The sequence below is a fragment of the Chrysochloris asiatica genome, unplaced genomic scaffold (genome assembly GCF_000296735.1).
Source record: "Chrysochloris asiatica unplaced genomic scaffold, ChrAsi1.0 scaffold00203, whole genome shotgun sequence".
Taxonomy (NCBI): Eukaryota; Metazoa; Chordata; class Mammalia; order Afrosoricida; family Chrysochloridae; genus Chrysochloris; species Chrysochloris asiatica.
In genome coordinates this window covers 3241921-3264192 of record NW_006408721.1, presented here as the reverse complement: position 1 = coordinate 3264192, position 22272 = coordinate 3241921, and the positions used below count along the sequence as shown (strand labels likewise).

The following is a 22272-nucleotide window of genomic DNA, read 5'->3' as shown; positions in this document are numbered from 1 at the left end:
ATAGTTTTCATCTTGTCTAGATGGGTCTGTTGAACAATGATGGGGGATAAGATTCTTTTGATTCAATAGTGAGTAAATCTTATCATGACTAACGGTGACTGTCACAATTGTAAAGGTAGAAGTTTTTAACAAAAACGAAGGAGTAGTTCATCTTACAGTCCAAAAACAAAGGACCCTAGGACCATCAAGGGAGAAGAGTACAAGCGGAATGTGGGACCCTATCCAGAGAAGCATCGACACCAGAGATAGAGGCAGAGATAAGGACATTGAGAAAGGAAGTAGCTGAGGACTCTAGACTCATGGAAAGAGAAGGACTGAGTGCTGGTGACCAGGAGGCAGACTTACAGAATGTGCCTTTGGTTATTTAAATTATTATATATTCCTGAGTGTTTTTGTGTACATCCTCCCACCTCACCCCCACCCCCCCAAAAGAAGAAAAGAACAACAGAGGGAATGGAAGCAAATGCTGTTGAATGATGATGTGTGGAGGAGATTGTAAGCATTGCATTGAAATGATGGTGTAAAGCCGATGTTCTCCCATGTAAACTATCACTCAGTTTACAATGAAAAAAAAAAATAGCCACTAATTAGTCAAACATGTAATTAGCTCACCCCTACTATGATTGGTGGAATCCTGGTGTGGCGCTGTGTGTTAATGCACCAGACTGCAAATCTCTTTGAACTGCAGGTTCAATAGTTCAAGCTCACCAGCTGTTCCTTGGAAACCCTATACAGGGTCTCTGTGAGTCAGAACTGGCTCAATGGCACTTAACAATAAGAACAACTATGATGGCTGGAACTGTGGTTGCCCTGGCAGGGCCAGACCAAATAATTCCATGGGCCTTTTACAGCCTGTGGGCTAGATGTTCCCCATCCCTGCACTAAAGCAACAAGTATTTCTCCAGAACTCTAGAAGGATAACAGAAAAAGGAGATGATATGACCTCTTCAAAAGTTTATACAACTATTTGGGGAGTTCAGATGAACAGTTTTCAAATGAGAACAGACAGAACAAAGCAGTTTATTTAAAAAAATCACAGTGGGCATTGAGTTTTTTAATGCGCCTAAAAAAAAACAAATGGCTTCGAGTCAATTCCAACTCATAGTGGCCCTGTGTGTTGCAGAGTCGAACTGTCTGTGATCTCTCAGAAGCAGATTGCTGGTCCTTTCTTCTGAGGTACCTCTGGGTGGGCTTGAACTTACAACCTTGCTATTAGTAGCCATGCACTTAACCCTTCGTATCACCCAGGAGCACCTTCAAATATGCCACTGACTGTACAACTATGGACTCCTGGTGTGGCCCTATAGGATCAGCACTGGACTGTGAGCCACAAGCTCTGCAGTTCAAACCCACCAGCTGTGCCTCAGAAACCCTATACAGGGTCATTATGCATCAGAACTGACTCTACAGCACTTAACAACAACCACATAGAACTATAGCACATCCCCTCTTGTTGGCCACCTGTAGACAACATTGTATTTGCTACAAGCCCATTGTCTTTTATATAGTTTTCAGTTGATATTATCTTATTATATTTCATTTACTGCTGGACTTGTTAGATTGTTAGATTTTGCATTTGTGACTATGAATTACAAATATCTTATAGTTCAAAAAATAAAAATACTAGAACAAGTAAAAAAAAAAGTATTGCTTCTAGGGTTCCAAATTCAATTCCAAACAAAACATGTTTAAACATGTCTCTGTGGTCAGTGGATGGCTACAGATAAGTTCTATCTACACTTGTCTTAGTCTAATGGAGTCCTGGTGTGACTCTGCAGGATGAGCTAACTGTAAGACAGTGGTTCAAACCCGCCAGCCATTCCTTGGAAATAAACCCTATACAGGATTGTTATAGTTGGCACTGACTCAATGGCACTTTAACAACAGTAGGCTGATTAGGGTGCCTTCAAAACAGGTCCAATGAACACTGGCTTCAGAGAGGATCTGCTGGGCCTGTTAAAATCAGTACAGTGAGGTCAGCTAAGAAAGCTGTGGAAGCTATTTTGGGGGCAGATTCTAAAGGAATAATCTTGGTAGATGTTCTTAAAGAACACAGGACAATCATGAGGAGAAATTTTAAGAAAATAGAAAACTGCATTGGTAAGAAAAAGGGCTAGGAAAATTTCCCCAAGGAGTTTTTTTTTTCCATCACTACAATGCATCTGTTCATTCTTTCAGTCTAACAAGGGCTTCCTACAAGAAGTTCATGGGACACCTTGCCCCATCTACCCTAAACCCTGATCTTACTCCTTCAGACTTCTTTTTGTTCACAATGCTCAAAGGCGTTGAAAAGGGTCATGATTTGAGCCCCTTAAGGATGCTCAAATTGCCGTTTTGAAGGGATGTAAATAGAAGAGCACAGAATTCTTTGAGGAAGGGTTGTTGTTGTTAAGTGCTGTTGAGTCGATTCCAACTCATAGCGAGCTTGTATAGGATTTCCAAGGAGCAACTGGTGGGTTTGAACTGCCAACTGTGGTTAGCAGTCCAGTGTTTATCCTATAGTGCCACACCCAGATTTGGTGGGGGGAGCTGAGAAAGCTGGAAATACTGCCTTCAGAAGCGTATAGATCTAGACAGAGGCTATGTTGACAAACAATAGCGTCACATTTTGACATTTTTGTTTAACATAAGTTTCTATGATTTTTATAACAATTCTTTTTGACTTACCATTGAACTTCCTCAATCACAAAAGGACACTTATATGAAATACAGAAATACCGAGTCATTGACTTATACATGAAGCAGTTGTTGAGTTAGTGTATGTTTTATGTATGTTTTCACTACAATAGACAAAAATAACAGTTCTATAACTAGGGAGCTCTGGTAGCGTAGTGGTTACGAATCGGGCTGCGAACCTTAAGGTCAGCAGTTCAAAACTACCAGCTGCTCCGCGGGAGAATGATGAGGCTTTCTGCTCCCATAAAGATTTACTGCCTTGGAAACACTGTACAGGGTTGCTGTGGGTCGGAACCGACTCGATGGCACTTAACAACAACAACAACAACTAGTTAGTGGCAGAGCTGGAAGTTGAACAGGCAACGTGCCTGCAGAACCTGGACTGTTAACCACTAGGCTCTGTGTCTCTCACTATCTATGTTTTGAACACTTTGGGGGATTTTGACACTGACATGGACAGGCAAGGAGTCCTGGTGGTACAGTGGCTAAGTATTTGATTGCTAACTGAAAATTCAGCAGTTCAAACCCAGCAACAATCTGCTTCCAGAAAGATGACAGCCTTGGAAACTATGGGGTGGTCCTACTGTGTCTTGTAGGGCCACCGTTTCTGTAGCAAGCTCTCTGGCAGTGGAAGTCATCGTTCAACCACCGTCTGAACCCCTCCTTCTTGTTGTTGTTGTTAGGTGCCATGAAGTTGGTACCGACTCATAGCGACCTGATGCACAGCAGAACATAACACTGCCCGATCCTGGGCCAGCCTCACTAATGACCAGCATATCCATCCCATTTAAGTGAGCATCCTGGGTTGGAGAGAACCCCCAGTGCAGGGAAAGGCAAGGCAAATAAAGCATTATTTCCTCATGTCTGACGAGCTGGTCTAGAGGGTTATTGTTGTTGTGAAGTGCTGTCAAGTCGATTCCGATCCATAGCGACCCTGTGTAGGGTTTCCAAGGAGCAGCTGGTGAACTTGAACCGCCGACCTTGCAGTTCAAACGGCTTTGCCGTCTGGCACATTAACTGACAGCACCACACCAGGTCTAGAGGTTACAAGAGGTGAATAAGTCATTGTGATGCAGTTTTCGTGGTTTTGCCAGAGCTAGAAAAACAGGATAGAACTGTTGTTCATAAACAGAATATGAGAGGGTAGGTAGATCTGAAGAGAGCTGAAACCTTGAGCCTGTAGTTGCTCATTTTAGGTGAGATTCTAGCTTAAAAGAATGGAAATATGAAAAAAGAACATTGTTTCACCATATTTCATTCTGATTAATAGCAATCTTGTATGTAATTGGCCTCCCTGAGTTATGCTTGGGTCCTCTCTGGGATCAGCTGTTATGCCCCTCACTTCTTGAGTTTCAGATTGCCTCACACACATCTGTGTAGATAAAATGGGAGGGCTTCTGATAGTATTTCCCAGGACATTGCCCTCTTGTCTCCACTCTCCCCTATCTTTTAAAAAAAGGAAGAGCAAAAGAGCAGTTTCTCCCCAATAGAGTTAAGTTCTGGTTGCGTAGTGGGTTACTCATTGGGCTGCTAACTATACAGTCAGCAGCTGGAATCCATGGGGAAAAGATGAGGCTTTCTGCTCCTGCCTAGATTTACAGCCTTGGAAACCCTATACAGGTTCGCTGTGAGTCAGACTGACTTGATAGAATGCAATAGCAGCAGCCACAGAAGTAAGCTCTCAAATTTTATGTTCTCACACTTGCTCTCTATGTGTGCGCTCGTAAGCATATTTTACAGTTCACAACTCAGAACAGACTTTGCCCTGTCCAGAAGCTTTATCATTAATAGACATTCCTTGAAGAAAGAAAGGAATCACATTTTATGTTTTTCCACACTTTTTTCAGAAGCACAATGGCCTCCCCCAAGAAGAAACTTCAAGGTCTCGTGGCTGCCACCATCACACCGATGACTGAGAATGGGTAACTATCATTTGGGGCCAAAATGGGGTCTGATCTCCCTCGATCACAATGGAGAGAAGCTCTGTGTAGTAGGGAATCCCTGGGTGGTGTAAACAGTTAACACACTCAGCTGCTAACAGAAAGGTCAGAGGCTCAAGTCCATCCAGAGGCACCTCAAAAGGTGATATCCTTTCCAAAAATCAGCCGTTAAAAACTTTATGGAGCGCAGTTCTACTCTGACACACACGGAGTTACCCTGGATTTGAATCAACTGGAGAGCAGTTGGTGGGGTTTACCTATAATAGAGTCCTGGTGTGGCACTGTAGGCTAAAGCACTGGACCACAAGGTCAGTTTGAACCTCAAGGTCAACGGTTCAAGCTCACCAGCCGCTCCTCAGAAAGCCTATGCACAGTCACTGTGAGTCAGAACCAGCTCAACAGCACTTAACAACACTGTAACAGGCACATGAACTTTGCCCCTCTGTATTACTATTGCCAAATGGCAGCTTCTGTTGGTCAGAGAACCAAAACCCATTGCCTTTGAATTGATTGCAACTCAAAGTGACCCTGTAGGTCAGAGTAGGATTTCCAAGTTTGTAACCTTTATGGAAGCAGACTGCCACATCTCTCTCCTTCAGAGAGGCTGGTATGTTTGAACCACTGAGCACTTAACCACTGTGCTTACCAGGAATCCTTCAAGTCAGGGAAGAGATCGCTACTGTCCCAAATAGTGCAGGGAAGGGAGAAGATATCACTGCTCACCTTCCTCCCAGTGTCTCTGGATTCTCCTTGGATTTCACTACAGCCCTGGCTTTACCACATACAGCAAGTAGAGCTGGATGAGGAGAGGCCTGTTTTACCAGGAATTAATAGCACACACTGGCCTGGCCCCTCTAGGGATCCTTCTCTAGAGGTCTGGAAGATGCTACCCTAGGCTGTTCATAGACCTGGTGAAATTTTTCTTATCCTGAGGAAATGGGGAGGGTAGCTGCAAACAGAACCCTGGGGTGAGGAACTGGGAAGGTAACCCCAGGTGATTACTGAGTAATCATTCCTCAAACAAGTATTTTGACTTCTAAGTGACTGTTGTCATAGCCCCTTTATAATCAGATAATGGTCATGTATCATGGATATCTGTGCATTATGAACAATTCCTGTCTAGACATTGCCCCTAGCCACAATACGATTCCTTCAGCCATTGGAGCTAACCATTTTGGACTTGTCAGGGGTATCAGACTGCAGAAGCAGTTGGAATTCTGTTTTCTTTCATCGTCTCCTCTCTTTCTCTATCAAATGTAATAATAGTAGTAATACCTACATCATGCAGTTCTGAGCACTGAGATCATCCATACAACAGTGCTTAGCACAGGATCACTATGCACTTAGGTCAGTAAGTTTTAAGTGTTATTGTGATATAAGGCTGCATAAAATGAAGGTAAGGTATTAACATAACTTTAAATAAGTTCTTGCTTTTTAATCTTTGGTTTTTAAATTTGGTACTCCTTCAAAGTACATCTGAACAACATGCATTTTAACTGTGGGGTCCATTTATACGTGGTTTTGTTTTTTAATGATGTATGTCACTAATTATCTCTGCGTGAACAGTTCTTGTCTCCAATAAACTGCAGATCTCGGTGAAACTGATCTCACTGTTTTTGTGTAGTTTTTATCATGTTTAGTACAATGCCATAAACTTTGAGTAACACCATGGAACCCACACAAAGTGCCACTAGTGATGTTGGAAGTGCTCTCAAAAAGCAGAAAAAGTCACGATATTTTAAGAAATGGGTGAGTTGCTGGATTTGTACAATAGACTGAGGTCTGCAGCTATGGTTACCTGCCATTTCAAATTAATGAATCCAGCATAAGGACCACTGTAAAAAAAAGAAAAGGAAATTTATGAAGTTGCTGCAGCTACGCCAGAAAGCACAAAAACCTTACACTTTTTGTGAAATATGTTTTTTTCCCCTTGTATTGAAAAATGCAGCTTTTATGTAGACATAGTATATAATATATTTAACATACAAATTGTAAGTTAATCAACTGCTTATGTAATCAGTATGGCTATGGTCACTAGTAGGCTATTCATATTTAAATTTTAGGGGAGTCACAAGTTGTATGTGGATTTTCAACTGTGGGATGGAGTGAGGGAATGGAGGGGTATCAGTGCCCCTAACCCCTGTGTTGTTCAACTGTAGATGAAAAATTCTTGTGACAAGTAGTCTCATTCAAAGTCAGCCATACCACAATTTTCCCTGAGATCATGGAGCTCAAAACTAGCCGCTTTTACAATTCATGAAAAATCACATCCTTAGTTGGATAAAATTTTGCTGAGATGGCATTTAAATTACTCAGCTGCCTAATGGTTATTTTTTTTTTTTTTCCTGTTCCTTTTCCCTTTCCACAAGGTCCAAGAAACAGTGAACTCAGCTGTTTCTCAATATGTCAGCCCCTTGTTGGGCAGATAAAGGAGAACACATGTGACTCATGAGCAGGCAGGTTTTACTTCCCGTCCCAGAGTAAGAGCCCATTTGTAAGCTCAAAACACTGCATCTGGTGGTTGCTGCTTTATCTTTTTAATCAGAGCTCTCTTAGCCTGGAAGTAGCTAGCTTCTTAAACCAGCTTTGTTTGTTCATCTGAAATACATGAAGGGTGTCAGCATGTTCTTTCTCAGGATTCTGCTGTTTCCCCCAGAGGCCAAGCCCCACGTATAAGACAGAATGCGAATGACTCTGCTTTTCTGGATTCTTCTCCATTTCTCAAATGCCTCTGGTCCTGCTGCTTCCATGTCACTGTTTCTTCTTTTTTTCATCAATTCTCATTTTGGCATTTATGAGCTTCGATTCCCTAAAGTATGAAATAAAAATAAAGTTGCATTCTTTGTAGGAGCCTTGTAAGATTCTTATCATGTATCTCTGTATATAGCAAAGACCTGGCAATCTGCTTCTGAAAGGGCACAGCCATGAAAACACTGTGGAGCGCAGTTTCACTGGGAAACTCAGGGGGTCACCATGAGTGACAATCAACTCGATGCCACCTGATTGTGATTTTTAGGCATGTGAGCTTTTCTTACTCACTACCTAATCCATCTAAACAGTCCTGTCAGTACAAAGTAGGTTTGGAACACCACCAAGAGCCGGTGGGTGTTCATTGACTTGCTCACTTACACAGAACCTACACTTCTGACATGTTTTGAAAAGACAGTGGATTTGCCATCATGGGAGACTGCCTAACTCAGCATCTACAATATGCCCCAGGTCAAGGACCGTTCCCCTGCATCTGTCTTTCTTCCTAATTCCAATGAAACTTCGCTATTCAACTCTGAGAATACATTCATGTCCTAGAATGGGTATGTTGGTGGAAATAACATGGCATTTCTTCCCTTTTTTTTTTTTTTTTTAACTGTAGCAATATATATACAACCAAACATTTGCAGTTTCAAGCATTTGTACCTGTACAATCCAGCCACACCAACCACACTCCCCGTGTTGCGTAACTACCATCACTATCCATTTCCAAATCTTTTTTTCTCTCTCTCCTCTTTTATTCCCCTTTCGTTTCTGTTTTCTTTTGCGGGAAAGTTCCCAAAGGTTTGTCCAAATGAGAAAATAAATATGCATTGTTTCCTCTCATGTACATGAAAAAAATTGTTTTTTCTTTTTAACTGCCTTCCCTATGACCCAAGTTAACACATGTCTACACTCTAGTCAGTGATATTTTTTAAATGAATTTTTGTTGAAATTGCCCACATGAAAAAATGTTAAATTAGCAGACGTTGTATTGCATATTATTTTGCCACTTTAAAAAATGGATATTAGTTCAAGTATCTGAGTTCTTGCCAACAAGTAGTTGTCTGACTGTGAGGGATGTCATGTCACATTTGAAGAGCTCTTCTTCATACTTTGTAAAAAGAAGGAGGTCAACCACACACCTCTCTACAGTCTGTTCCACCTTTCAGGATCTACAGTCCTCCCATGTAATGCCATTAGGAATACTGTGGTGATCACCATTAAGTGAGAACGTCTGAAGGACCTACAATTCTAGTTCCTCCTCTACACTGCAACCCTGTGAGCTTCTAGTACATCAATTGGATCATGCTGTTCTCCTCTTTAAGGAGCTCTGTTGACGCCCTTTCTTTTAAGCCTTGCTGCTCATGGACTAGTTACTGCAGTGTCACATGGAGATACATAAAATGGAAATGTTCAGGAGACCCTGGGTGGCACTAAGAGCTCAGCTCTAAGTACTAACTAAAAGGGCAGTTCAAATCCACCCAGAGGTGCTCCAGGAAGCAAGTTCTGGAGAGCTATTTGCAAAAACTCACAGCCATTGAGAGAAATGCAGACTCTCAGAAATGCATACCTATTTAATCAGAATCTTCATTTTAAACAATATTCCCAGATGATTTTTTTTAATGTTCTATTGTGAATTATGTGATAGCTTACATGAGAGAACACTAGCTTTACATTCATCCTATCGTATATCGTTTCATTGCCATGGTTACAATCCTCTCCATGCTTCATCAACCAACCAAAGGTGATTGGTGACCACGTTGGTCACCGATAAGGGGAAGTGAGGGAAAAACAGCAATGAAGCTGCGAGCTAAGTCCTACAACGTTCAATAGATTCCTGTGAACCTGGGTGGAGACCTGGTTGGCCAGCAGTGTGGCAAGACCTGAGGACTCTTGGGCCCAGAGTCAGTGACATAGCCACAGAGGACTAGAGTGGAAAGTGAAGCGTCCAGCTGATAAAAAGAGAGGGCATATGCATAAGAACACCCACACTTGCAGATAATACCCACTTGACCTGGCTTCAATGACTGGATGATCAGAGCTCAACTAGAAGTAGAAAGAAGAAGAAAAAAAGAGTCATCTGATACAATTTGATGAACTTGACCTACACCTATGGATGCAGTAGCTCAAAAGAGAGAACAAATCTTTATAGCAAAGATCATTCCCACCTCCTCCATACACAGAGTAGATAGGGATGGGCAACTTGGACATTGGCTACCCAAAATTGGGGGGTGGGGGTGGCTACAAAGGGAAGAAGTGACTGGCTTGCAAACTTTCAAGAGGGAGCCTAGATCCAGAGGGCGTGGAGGAAGGTAGAGTCTCCACTGAGTAGTATCCAATCTGTGTGGGTGGGGCTGATGAAAGGAGATGTGGATTGGTCTCTTGTGATACAATAGTGAATAATTGTTATCAGGACTGACTGTGAGGGTTGGAAATGTAAAGGTTGACATTTTGTAGCAAAAGGAGGGGAGTGATTGACTTTCCAGTCTAGGAGCAGAGGTTCCTGGGACCATCAAGGGAGAAAAGCGGAGAGCAGGACCCTACCCAGAGAAGGAATGATGTCAGAGATGGAGATAGAGATGATGACATGGAGAGATGGAGCAGCTGGGGACTTTAGACCCAGAGAGGGAGAGGGGCTTTGTGCTGATGACTGGGGTGTGGGCAGGCTTGCAGGGTATACCCTTTGGTTGGTTAATGATGCACGGAGGGGATTGTAATCATGGTAATGAAATGATATACAATAGGATGAATGTAAAGCTAATGTTCTCCCATGTAAACTATCACATAATTCACAATAAAACATTTTTTAAAAATGAAGAATCTTCTGTTCTTTTAGCTGCTCTACGCTGGTCTGCTTGTCCTTTCAAGTGGAAATTTCCCACCTCAGAAGATTTGCCGGATGATTCTTAAGCATGTTAAAGTCTAAGGTGAATTGGTCAAAAGATTAAAGCATAGACTCCCTGAGATGGCATCAGAAATTTCTCACAATTTACCTTTCCTGCTTCATTTCAGTTTCACAAAACACATCATATTCTTTCTTCCCTCTGTGCACTTATGGATTCTGTTTTGCTCTGCCTTTTTTCCACCACCACAAAAAAGGTTGAAGTTGTGTCAGTTTGCCTAAGCCATGATTATCAGTGGTTTGGAGTTATGATGTAATTTGGCATGTAGTAATGTAATTTGGCAGTTAATGTGATGATGCAGTCATCCCCAATTTTGTAATCTGATATAATCACTTCCATGCTGAGTCCTGGTGTGACACTGTAGAATAAGCAGTTGACTGCTAACCAGAAAGCAGTTCAAACCTATCAGCCAGGGTTGCTATGAGTCAAAACTAACTCAATGGCACACAACAACAACATGATAGTATCTGATATAACAGTAATCATCTCCATGAGAGATCTGTTTAAAGGAGGTGAGCGTGGCTTGCATACAACATATATGGATGATCTGGCCAAGGTCTCTGGCTTTTTTGCTTGCCCTGGATCCTGCATCTGACCCCCAGTTCTTGAGACTTGAGCCAGCAGCCTGTCCTCTTGCCTGATGATTTGGGGTTCATCAGCCTCTGCAGCTACAGGAGTCAGGAGAATCCTTCAGCCTGACATCAGACCCACAGACTTGGGACTTGCCAGACCAAGTGCATGAGCCATTTCCTTAAGATAAAATTTTCTGTATAAAGTCCCACCTGTAAGTTTCACTGGTTTTGCTCCTCTAGAGAACCTAGCATGAGACATTTGGTACCAAGTTGTCCTAGACAAGCAAAATTGTAAGGCTAAATTTTCTAATTGATTCTCAAGTCTAATTAATATTAAAGGCACCTCCATTAGCAAAGAGGATATTCATAATCTATGGCATGAGTTGGCAATATTAATACACAAAATATCACCATGAACAGATCAAGTGTTGCTGAGAACTGAGGCTCATGATGGTGATCATGTTTGGTGATCATATTTGATACTTTTGTACAATTTTGTCAGAATGAGAAACATAGGGAAACTGGTTGGTTGGGGCTATTTACACTAGACAAAGTGGTAAAAGAAATAAGTTCAGGACTTTGAAGTCAAACTAAATTACTAAATAACAGACCTCAAATTTGCTGTTTATACCCTGAAACAAAGCCTTATTTCTTGTAATAGTAGAGCTAATATTGCCAAAAACCAAACCCAAATTCTTATAGAAAGAGTGGCTAAATTACACCAATTGAATTCCCAACCTTAAATAGTATCTGAAGCTAAAGTGAGGGCACTGAGTAAGAACAAATTGGATCCTTAAACTTGGAATGGGACATATAGGCAGATTATCAGGAAACTGGTGGCATTTAAGCCCTAAATATCATTAAATCACTCCTGCCAACAGAACCAGCCCTTTTACCCACATTTGATGAGATTAACCTAACTGTGCCTGATCAGTCTGAGTCTAAAATTCCACTTGGGGAGGTGCCTGGGAAATTGCTTGAGGCATTGCCTGAGGCAGATGTCGTACAACACATTGCTAAGTGTTCCCAAGCAACACAGATTTTTGCTTCTAGACCTATGTTGTTGCTGTTGTTGTTATTAAGTGTCTTCGAGTCGGTTCTGACACATAGTGACCATGTATAGGGTTTCCAAGGAGTGGCTGGTGAGCTTGAACCACTAGCCTACCACTAGGCGTAAGTCTCAGTAAGCCCCAAAAGATGAAGTACAAAATGTGACCCAAGAGAAGTTACAAAATGTGACCCAAGAGAAGTTATGCTACACTCCAAAAGAACTGTTTGATTTTTCTAATACGAGGATGAGTCAAAAATTATCCACATTCTAGTTATATTAAAATGCCCGTCCACATCCACGGCTGATGACAACATTGAGTGTGAACGTGAAATGATTCTTAGATGAATGACAGAGAATTATGTGGCAAACCATTTGCAAATCGCCACAGCTCTGCCTATGAAATAATCCACAATAGACCTGGGTTTTGAAAAGTTTGTGTGAGATGGGTACCGAAACAACTCACAGAAGAGCATAAACAGAATTGTTTGGACATCTGCAAACAAAATTTGGACTGATACTCGAAGAAAGGTAAAAGTTTATTTTTAAAAATTGCTTTTAGTGATGAGACATGGATTCACCACTACGAGCCTGAGAGTAAATGGCAGAGTATGGGATGGAAGCATCCTCAATCACCAACCAAGGAAAAGTTCAAAAGTCAACCATCAGCTGGAAAATCGATGCTTACAATGTTCTGGATTCTCAAGGGCCAATATTGAAACACTGTCAGGAAAAATGTTCAACAATCAATAGTCTTCATTACAGTGAGGTGCTCATTGAAGAGCTGAAGCCTAAACTTCGGATTAAGTGCAGAGGACTGCTATCCAAGGACGTTGTGATCTTGCATGACAATGCACATCTGCAAATCTCTGGCCACATTGTTGACACTCTGCAAAAACTTCATTTTGAGGTATAAAAGAATCCTCCCTACAGTCCTGATCTTGCTCCATCAGACTTTCACCTGTTTGGTCCCTGAAAAGCAGCTCCTTGAGGACAAAGATTCACCTCTGATGAAAAGTGAAGACAGAGGTGCATTCATGGTTCACAGCTCAGCCTAAAACATTTTTTAAATTTCAAAAAAATTTTTGAAAAGCAAGGAAATTATGTTGAAAGATGATGTACTTGTCTTTTCTACAAGTTGAATAAATTCAACAGTTCAGTTAATTTTTTACTCACCCTCATATATACAAACAGAAACCTGGGGAATGTGTGTGGGAATATCTACTAAAAGTATAGGAATAATGGTGCAAGCAACAGAAAGTTCAAATAGTCCAAGTTTATTGAGAGATAGGCCCACTAAGCACAGATTCTTCATTCAGTGTTTTAGTTTGAGAGGTTAGGAAAGGTTCTAATAGTTTATTTTATGGATTCACTGAAGCATGGATTACACAGTGACCTACACTAAATCAAACTGAAATACCAGACATACCTTGGTGTACTGTACAAGAAGGTATCCAGAGGCTTAAAGAGACTGACATGTTAGTCGATTTATCAGGTTGGGCACAGACACACACATGGAGTGCCCAAGGACACACCTTTTACCACAATGGTGAGGAATACATTTGTGAAAGGAACCCCAGCATCTCTGAAGACTGCTGCAATTTCTATTTTATAAGTGTAATTTGACAATGGGATTCCTGTAACAATTATGACACCTGACAACAAATTGAAATGTTTCAACAAATTGATATAACACTGGAGGTGCACACTTGTCTATTCAAGAACGTGGAACACAGCTACCTAGCCAACTGATTGGAAGAGATCCATATTGTGCCCATTCCAAGACAAAGGTGACCCAACCGAGTTTGGAAATCATCGAACAATATCGTTAATGTCACATGCAAGTAAAATTTTGCTGAAGATAATTTTTAAACTATTGCAGCAGTATATCCACAGGGAGCTTCCAGAAATTCAAGTTAGAGTCAGAAGACGATGTGGAATGAAGAATATCTTTGCTGATGTCTGATGGATCTTGGCTGAAAGCAGAGATTACCAGAAAGACAAATACTTGTGCTTTATTGACTATGCAAAGGCATTCAACTGTGTGGATTATAACAAACCGTGGATAACATTGCAAAGAATGGATATTCCAGAACACTGAATTGTGCTCATGAGCAACCTGTACATAGACCAAGAGGCAGTCTTTCTAACAGAACAAGGGGATACTGAATAGTTTAAAATCAGAGATGGTGGCAAAGGCAATGGCCTGGAGAGACAGAGCAGTTATGGGCCCTAGGCCCATGGACTGAGTAAGGCTGTGTGCCTGTGGGCAGGAGGCTGACTTGCAGAAAGTACCCTTTAGATATTTAAATGAATATATATTTTTTGTTTTGTATGTGTACATCAAGAATTTTGCTTTGTTAATTCGAGAAATGTAAGATGTAAATAGGGAGCCACACAAAGGAAGTAGCATAACAACAAAAAAAAATACAAGGGAGGGTATTAGAAATTAGATACTATCATAATTATAACCTTGGAGCATTGCTTGCTGTTCTCAAAGTTAAATAAATTAACTTTCTGAACAAAAAAATAAAAGCCCCCTGGGTCTGCTGCAACTGTTTGCATGAGTAGATGGACATCATTGATCAAACCCAAACTTGATCTCACACAAAACCCCTGCTAATTGTTCCTGCCCCACATAAGTGAGAAAGAGGTGATGGAGTAGCAAGGAGCAGTTGTACTGGAAAGATCTATTTCCAAGTGGTCCAAAAATATCTGAGGCAGAGAGATTTCAAGATGTTGAACAGATCATGCTGACCAAAGTGTACATCTAAGCCCCTGGAACTCCCCCTATCTTATCATTAGGTAAGAACAACCTGATTCCATGCCTGTTATGCATTCAGGGAGCCACCCAGCTTAGTAAGTCTGAGAGGCCAGGACTTGGCATGGTAGACAAGTGGGGCAGAGAGAGGGGCAGTATTATACTGGGCGACCAGCCACTGTGGAGCAACTATGCTCCCATTAGTAAAAACAAAACAAATTGAAAGGGTTTTAATTCCCCTGGTGAAATAAAGGGAAGAGCATAGCTCCTCCTCCATTGCTCTTTTAAAATTCATTTAGATAACTTTTGAGGAGGCTTCAAAAAGTTTATGGAGAAATTCCATTATCTTTTCATTTTCTTTTTTCCATGAATTTTTTTAAGCCTCCTCGTATAATTGTAAATTGTTTTTCTCTTTAAAAAGTAAATAAATACATCTGGCATCTGCTTCTTTAATTTTGTTGTTGGTGAGAATGTACCCAGCTGGAAAACTTCAACCATTTTTACATTTACAATTCAGTGGCATTGTTTACTTTCTTGGAGTTACAGGGTTACTACATATCTAACCATTCTCACCCTACTTTTCCTAATTTTTCCTCCCTCATTGACATAAATGCACTGCCCCTTAAGTTTCCTGTCTCATTTTACAAGTTGCTATTGTCAGTTAACAACAACAACAATTGTTAGTTTGACCTTAAAAGAACACAATGTTCTTTGCTAGTTAAGTTAAATTTTTATTTGGTTTTGAGTAGACTTTGGGGAATTTTTTTCATTTAAGGTTCAAGGATTCTCTCAGGGCAATAGTTTCAGGAGTTCATCCAGTTTAAGTAGCTCCAGAAAGTCTGAATTTCATGAGAATTTGAAATTTTGTTCTGCATTTTCCTGGCAGCCACCTTGAAAAGTAATTTCAGATGATCCTCCCGTATCTTCCTGTTTGCTTTCCAAAAGGCTTACCACATTCCTCCCTCCCAAAGATTCACTTATCCCATGTCCTCCTGTGATTTTTTTTTTAATGTTTTATTGTGATTTCTGTGATACTTTATATGGGAGAACATTAGCTTTATATTCATCCTATCCGATATCCTTTTGTTGCCATGGTTACAATCCCCTCCATGCATCATCAACCAACCAAAGGATATACCCTGCAAGGCTGCCCCCACCCCGCCCCAGTTGTGAGCACACAGCCCCTCTCCCTCTCTGGGTCTAGAGTCCCCAGCCTCTGTATCTCTCCACGTCATTGTCTCTTTCTCCATCTTTGCCATCACTGCTTCTCTGAGTAGGGTCTCGCACTCTGCTCTTCTTCCTTGATGGTTCCAGAGACCTCTGCTCCTGGACTGCAAAATCAATCACTCCCCTCCTTTTGCTACAAAACATCTACCTTTACATTTCCAACCCTCTCGTCAGTCCTGATAACAATTTTGCATCATTGTACCACAAGAGACCTATCCCCATCTCCTTTCATCAGCCCCACCCAGACAGATTGGATACTACTCAGTGGAGATTTTACCTTCCTTCACACCCTCTGGATCTAGGCTCCCTCTTGAAAGCTTGTAAGCCCATCATATCTTGCCTTTGTAGCCACACCTCCTCCCCCCTCCCCCCCCCCCATTTTGGGTAGCCAATGTCCAAGTTGCCCATCCCTGTCTACTCTGTGTATGGAGGAGGTGGGAATGATCCTTGCTGTAAAGATTTGTTCCCTCTTTTGAGCTACTGCATCCATAGGTGTAGGTCAAGTTCATCAAATTGTATCAGATTACTCTTTTTTTTCCTCTTCTTTCTCTTTCTAGTTGAGCTCTGATCATCCAGTTATTGAAGCCAGGTCAAGTGGTTATTATCTGCAACTGTGGGTGTTCTTGTGCATATGCCCTCTCTTATCAGCTGAATGCTTCACTCTCCACTCTAGTCCTCTGTGGCTATGTCACTGACTCTAGGCCCAAGAGTCCCCAGGTCTTGCCACGCTGCTGGCCAACCAGGTCTCCACCCGTTTTCGCAGGAGTCTATTGAATGTTGTAGGACTTAGCTCGCAGCTTCATTGCTGTTTTTCCCTCATTTCCCCTTATCGGTGACAAATGTGGTCACCAATCAGAGCACATGTCTGCTCGTGTATTCCCATTGAGTCTTAGTCTTGGAAGGGAGTTTGCCCTGAGGGGACCCAACCACTTGGCTTGATGTCTCCTGGGCAAGCAAGTTGCTTGTTCTTGTAGTAATCGGTCAGACTGCCGTTATTGTTTTGTATTTTTCCTGTCGGTGTTTCTTTCATGAAGTATCTTCTGTTCTTCTTGTCGCTCCAGGCTGGTCTGCTTGTACTTTCAAGTGGAAATTTTCTACCTCAGAAGATTCTAGGTGAGGTCAGGATTCCATTTATAGTCATATGTGATGCAGAGGATCCATAGGAAGCTTCCTTCATTGGGCATGTTGTAGCCCCATTTTAGGTATTCCAATCAGTTATAGAAAATGGACTTATAAGCTTTCTATGGTGATATTTCTGGATATTCCTTTCTCTCCCCCTCAAGTGTCTGTTTTACAATGGTATGCCAAGGAAACCAAGACTCAAAAAACAGCCAAGCATTTTAACATTATTTCCCCCCTTTTGCCCATTCCAACCATGTCTCAATCCCTGTGTCCCAGAGCCCTGTTGTTCCAAGGTTGTGCATACATCATTATTTACCTCTGTCTTACTTAGCCCATGCAAACCTGCCTAATTGTTTTCCCATCCGCCTTGTTCTTCCATTCCCCTCCCCCTTCTTGTGTATTGCCCTCCTCCCTAGCACCCAAACTATCCTATGTCTATTCCCTATCCTATGCTCCACCTTCTCCTCCCTCCCCTCACCCCACCCCCCATAACCCGGTAACCAGCAATGAATCCCCCTCACACCTTTAGTATGAGTTATTTTTCTTAGTCTTTTACAGTAGTGGTCCTATGCAGTATTTCTCCTTTTGTGACTGACTAATTTTACTCAACATAATATACTCAAGGTTCATCCATGTTATGTGATAACTTACAGCTTCCTTGTTGTTCTTCAAAGTAGCATAATATTTCATTATGTGTATGTACCACAGTTTATCCATTCTTCCATTAATGGGCACTTAGGCTGTCTCCATCTTTTTGCTATTGTAAATAGTGCTGCTATGAACATTGTTGTGCATATATATCTACTCGTGTTAAGGTGCATATTTCTTGTGAGTAAATACCAAGTAGAGGAATTGCTGGATCGTATGGTATTTCTATTTTCAACCTTCTGAGGAAACGCCATATTGCTTTCCAGAGAGGTTGGACCATTTTGCAGTCCAACCAGCAATGCAGGCGTGTCCCAGTCTCACGACATCCCCGCCAGCATTTATTGTCCTCTCTTTTTTGACCTCCTTTGATTCTTGTTTCTAGTTTTCCTCCTTTCCCAACCCTTCTGAATTTTGTCTTTAGGTAAATGTTACCCTTTTGATCTTGACTGGCTGAATATTCTACAGTATGCATACCTCACTAGCATTGTCCCCTTGTCCCTGCTATGGCTGAAAATTGAACCATGAGCGAATTCATTTCCAGACATGAAGGCTGACCAAAGACAATAGTCTTGGGGTCCCTCCAGTCTCTCTGGCCAGTAAGCCTAGTCTTTGTTATGATTTTGAGGTTTGTTCCACATTTTCTCCAACTCTATCCAAGATGTTATAATGTGATCCCTTTCAGAGCAGTTGGTTGTGGTAGGCAGGCTCCATCCAGTTCTGGTCACAGGGTCTTAGAGACTGATGTTCACATTGAGAACCCAGTTTTGCAATTGCTTGAGAATGATTCTTTTGATTTGGATAAATTAACATATTTGTGTAGGTCTTCAAGCAAATGAATTATCCTGATATTTATGGAATGAATATCCAGGAATCTATGGATGGCACAAATGGTTAAGCACTGGACTAGTAACTGAAAGGTTTGTGGTCCAGACCCACCCAGAGTTGCTTCAGAAGTAAGGTCTGGCATTCTGCTTCTAAAAGGTCACAGCCTTGAAAACTTTATGGAGCAGTTCTATATAGGGTCACCATGAGTTTGGATCGACATGAGGACAACTAATTACAACAACAAATGGGACAAATATCATTCTAAGAATAAAGTGCAAAAGGATTTGAATAGCCAGATGAAAGAATGAAGAAAACAGAAGAGGAAATCTGAGAATTTAAGGCACTTTCTTTCTCAGAGCATCCTCATCCTCCTTTCTCTGTCCTTCCTGCCCCTCTGCTTCCCATGACTTTCTTTATCATCTCTGGCTCAGAGTAATTTGGGGAAACAGGAAGTTGATGGTCTCTTAGACATGAGGTTCCCTGATTAGTGGGTTCCTCAGGAAAGAATGAAGACGCAGCTTCTTTAGCCAGTAATGAGTTGTCCGTGCTGGTCCAAGGACACAGTTTGTGTCCCCTGGGGATTAGCTGTGATCTCATTCTGTGTCTTAGCTCAGGTTCCACCTCCAAGAGTCCCTTGGTTCCACGCACCACATAGCTAGGAAAACAGAAAAAATAAAGAGACAGGGATTGCTGGGACAAGAGGACCAGGAGAGCCTAGAAAACAAATTTCTCAAGTGAAAAACAAAGCAAAACAAAACCTGTCAAATGGCTTAAAATTGATAGATTGAGAGAGCCTCTGAGGTAGAAACTGGTGAACCACATACGTCAGATGACTTTAACTCAGGCTAATGTATCGTTGACTTTCCTGGTAGATACTGGTATGACATATTCTGCAGTTTCCTCAGAAATATCTTGCTTTCCAGTTAACAATATCAGTACAGATTGTTGCCATTTCAGCCTTTTACTTGTTCATTTTCCTACGTGGTGCCCATCCAGACAGGGCCTCTGACTGGAGCACATGTGTTTATACTTTCTCCTGATTCCCCAGTAAACATAATGGGGAGAGACCTGCTGTGCAAATTAAAGGCTGCTATAGTCTGTACTGCAGATGGAGTGTTTGTGGAGCTTCCTGGAAAAAAAGCACCTGATTCTGTTACCCTGTGCCTTCTGAAGGAGATGGGGTTTGGCAGAGAGTGGCTATCTCAAACTGCTCTAGAAAAGCACCTGAAGATGTATCACAAATCAATGCATCGCTTTGGGTCCTAGGGAACAGTGATACTGGTTTAATTTAAGATATAGAACCAATAAAAGTAGATTACATAAAGCATAAGCATGCATGCCAGAAGCAAAAAAAAAAAAAAAAAAAAAAAAAAATGTTAAAAAAAAAAAAAAAAAAAAAAAAAAAAAAAACAGTTATAAAAGAAAAATAAGAAACCATTAGAAAAGTACACTCTGTAATATGCCCATACTTCCAATTAAAAAAAAGAAAGTTACATTAGGTAAAGATGGTCGATCCCTGTTTAGATTTGTACAAGATCTTAAGAAAATAAATAAATTTGTTGTCTCTAAGTGCAAAAACCATGTGGGGACCATGTCTGACTTTATCTGCTTCACATCTGACTTTGACAGTCTCTTCTTTGCTGTACAGCAGCTACACCTCACTCTTGTCTTCAGCTTTTCAGCCATGTGGCCCCTTGGCCTCCACCCTGCTTAGGCAAATGTTGCAAAGTTCTTTTCACCAGTCTGCTAGTGCCCAAAGGGCACATTCTGCAAGCCAGTCTCCTTCCCATAAGCACTCAGTCTATGGGCCTAGAGCCTGCAGCTGCTCTGTCTCTCCATGTCATCACCTCTGCCATCACCTCTGCTGTCACCACTTTTCTAGTTAGGGATCTCACGTTCCACTCATGCTCTTCCTTCTTGGTGGTCCTGGGATCTTTTCCTGTTTCTGAGATGGCTCCTTTGAAGCCTAACGAGGGATGACAGACCTAATCAATCCCAGCCTTAGAGGTCCTGTGTACTTTATTTGCATGGTCTAACCCCATAACTTGATTTTGAAGACATTGGAAAGAAAGGTGTATCAAGTAAGGTCAAGGTTCCACACTATCCCTGCAACTACTCTGACTTTGGTACTGTCCTCTGCAAAATTTTTCTCTGTACTCAATCTATGTTCTGCTTTTGTTCCCCCGTAGCCTTTCTAACAGACCTGTCAAAACTCTTATTTGCATTTCTTGCAAAGGAATCCACTATTTATGACAAAGGATTCCTTACAGTTTATACAAACCCCTACTGTTTTTGCTTGTCCTTTAAGGAAAAACTTACAGACAGTTGTCCACCAGAAGGACCTATAATTAGTCAATATATAGATGATTTACTAATAGCTTCAGAAACCAAAGAGCAATGCAAAACTGACCTTTAAAGTTTTGTTAAAATTTCTGGATTCATACAGGCATAGGTTCTCACTAGAGAAATTATACTACTATAAACCTCAAGTGCCAATGTTTATATGTCAGTTTGACATACTGTGGTGGCTTTTGTGTTGCTGTAATGCTGAAAGCTATGCTGCCAGTATTTTAAATACCAGCAGGGTCACCCAGGGTAGACAGGTTTTAGGAGAGTTTCTACACTAAGATAGACAAGAAAGAAGAGATGAGAGGAACAAGCAAGATGGAGGATCGGGTGGATGTGTAGCAGAGAGCTCTGCCAACAACAACACAGAATACCCGACCAAGCATGCTCAGGGGATGGTCCCAGAACTCTGAACCACATATAAAAGAATACTTAAAAAGTTGGAAGGCTCACAGCTGGGGGAAATTGTGGCAGAAACAAGAAATCTATTGCTTTCTAGTCCGGGACGCTTGGCTGCTCCAGGAGCCACCATCTTGGGTGAGATCACGTGAGGGAAGGATTGGAGCGGCCACAGACGCCAGGCAGAACCGCTGAGATAAAGCTATGGACATTCTTTTTCTTTGGTATCTGTTCATTGGTCCCTTGCTGTCTGTGCACCTCCATTCTGGTGACTATAGGGGTGTCTGAGCTAGTGGGCACCCCAGCCCCACCCTTGGAAAATTCAACTACGCATGTGCACAGATCGCCTTGAAATCTAAAGAGACAGTTTCCAATTAAAACCAAATGGCCACAGCCGGACCTAAACTGTTTACAACTAGAAAAAAGGCCTGAATAGGGATTGTGGAGCAGGACAAGCAGACAAAAGAGGAAATAGGCCGAAAATTAAATCCTAAGTTACGTCAAAAGGACCAACAGTGGTATCTTGAAACTTCCCAGAAAGAAGAATGAAAAAGGAAGCCCATTTCCTGATTACATCTACCTGGAGGCAATCAGAAAGCATAAAAAATACCAAAATACACACCCATCTCAGTATTAAGACCACAGATAACCCCTGAAGATGCCCAAAAAACAGAAGCAGATGACCATATCTGCACATGTCCAGAAATGAGATAAAGTGACTGAGGCAAATGAGCTGGAAGGAGACCTACATTCCATACTGGAAGATGGACAGGCTTTGGAAATGCCTGAGAAGGAATTCCTAAAAATGATTATAAAAATGATTATAAAAGATATAAAACACTATAAAATGGAGTTGAGAAACATAAGGAAGAATTCAGGAAAGTGCTACAGGAACAATCAAATAAGATAGATAAAACATTGGAAATAATTCAAAACCTACAGAAAGAGGTCCAAACGATTAATAACAGAATGTCAGAAATGGACAAAACATTGAAAGGGCAAAGGAATAGAATTGAAGAGATAGAAGCTAGAACTAGTGAGCTAGAAGATAAAT

General features: G+C 41.4%; 1 protein-coding gene across 2 annotated transcripts in view; it reads left to right on the top strand.

The window, feature by feature from the left end:
* The first annotated feature begins 4530 nt into the window (after positions 1-4530).
* Positions 4531-22272, top strand: part of LOC102816669 (N-acetylneuraminate lyase-like) — a 77701-nt gene continuing 59959 nt past the window's right edge. For both annotated transcript variants that reach the window (XM_006872542.1, XM_006872543.1), the window contains exon 1: positions 4531-4598. In XM_006872542.1, the coding sequence (XP_006872604.1) occupies positions 4531-4598 (68 nt within the window). The remainder of the gene's footprint in view (positions 4599-22272) is intronic.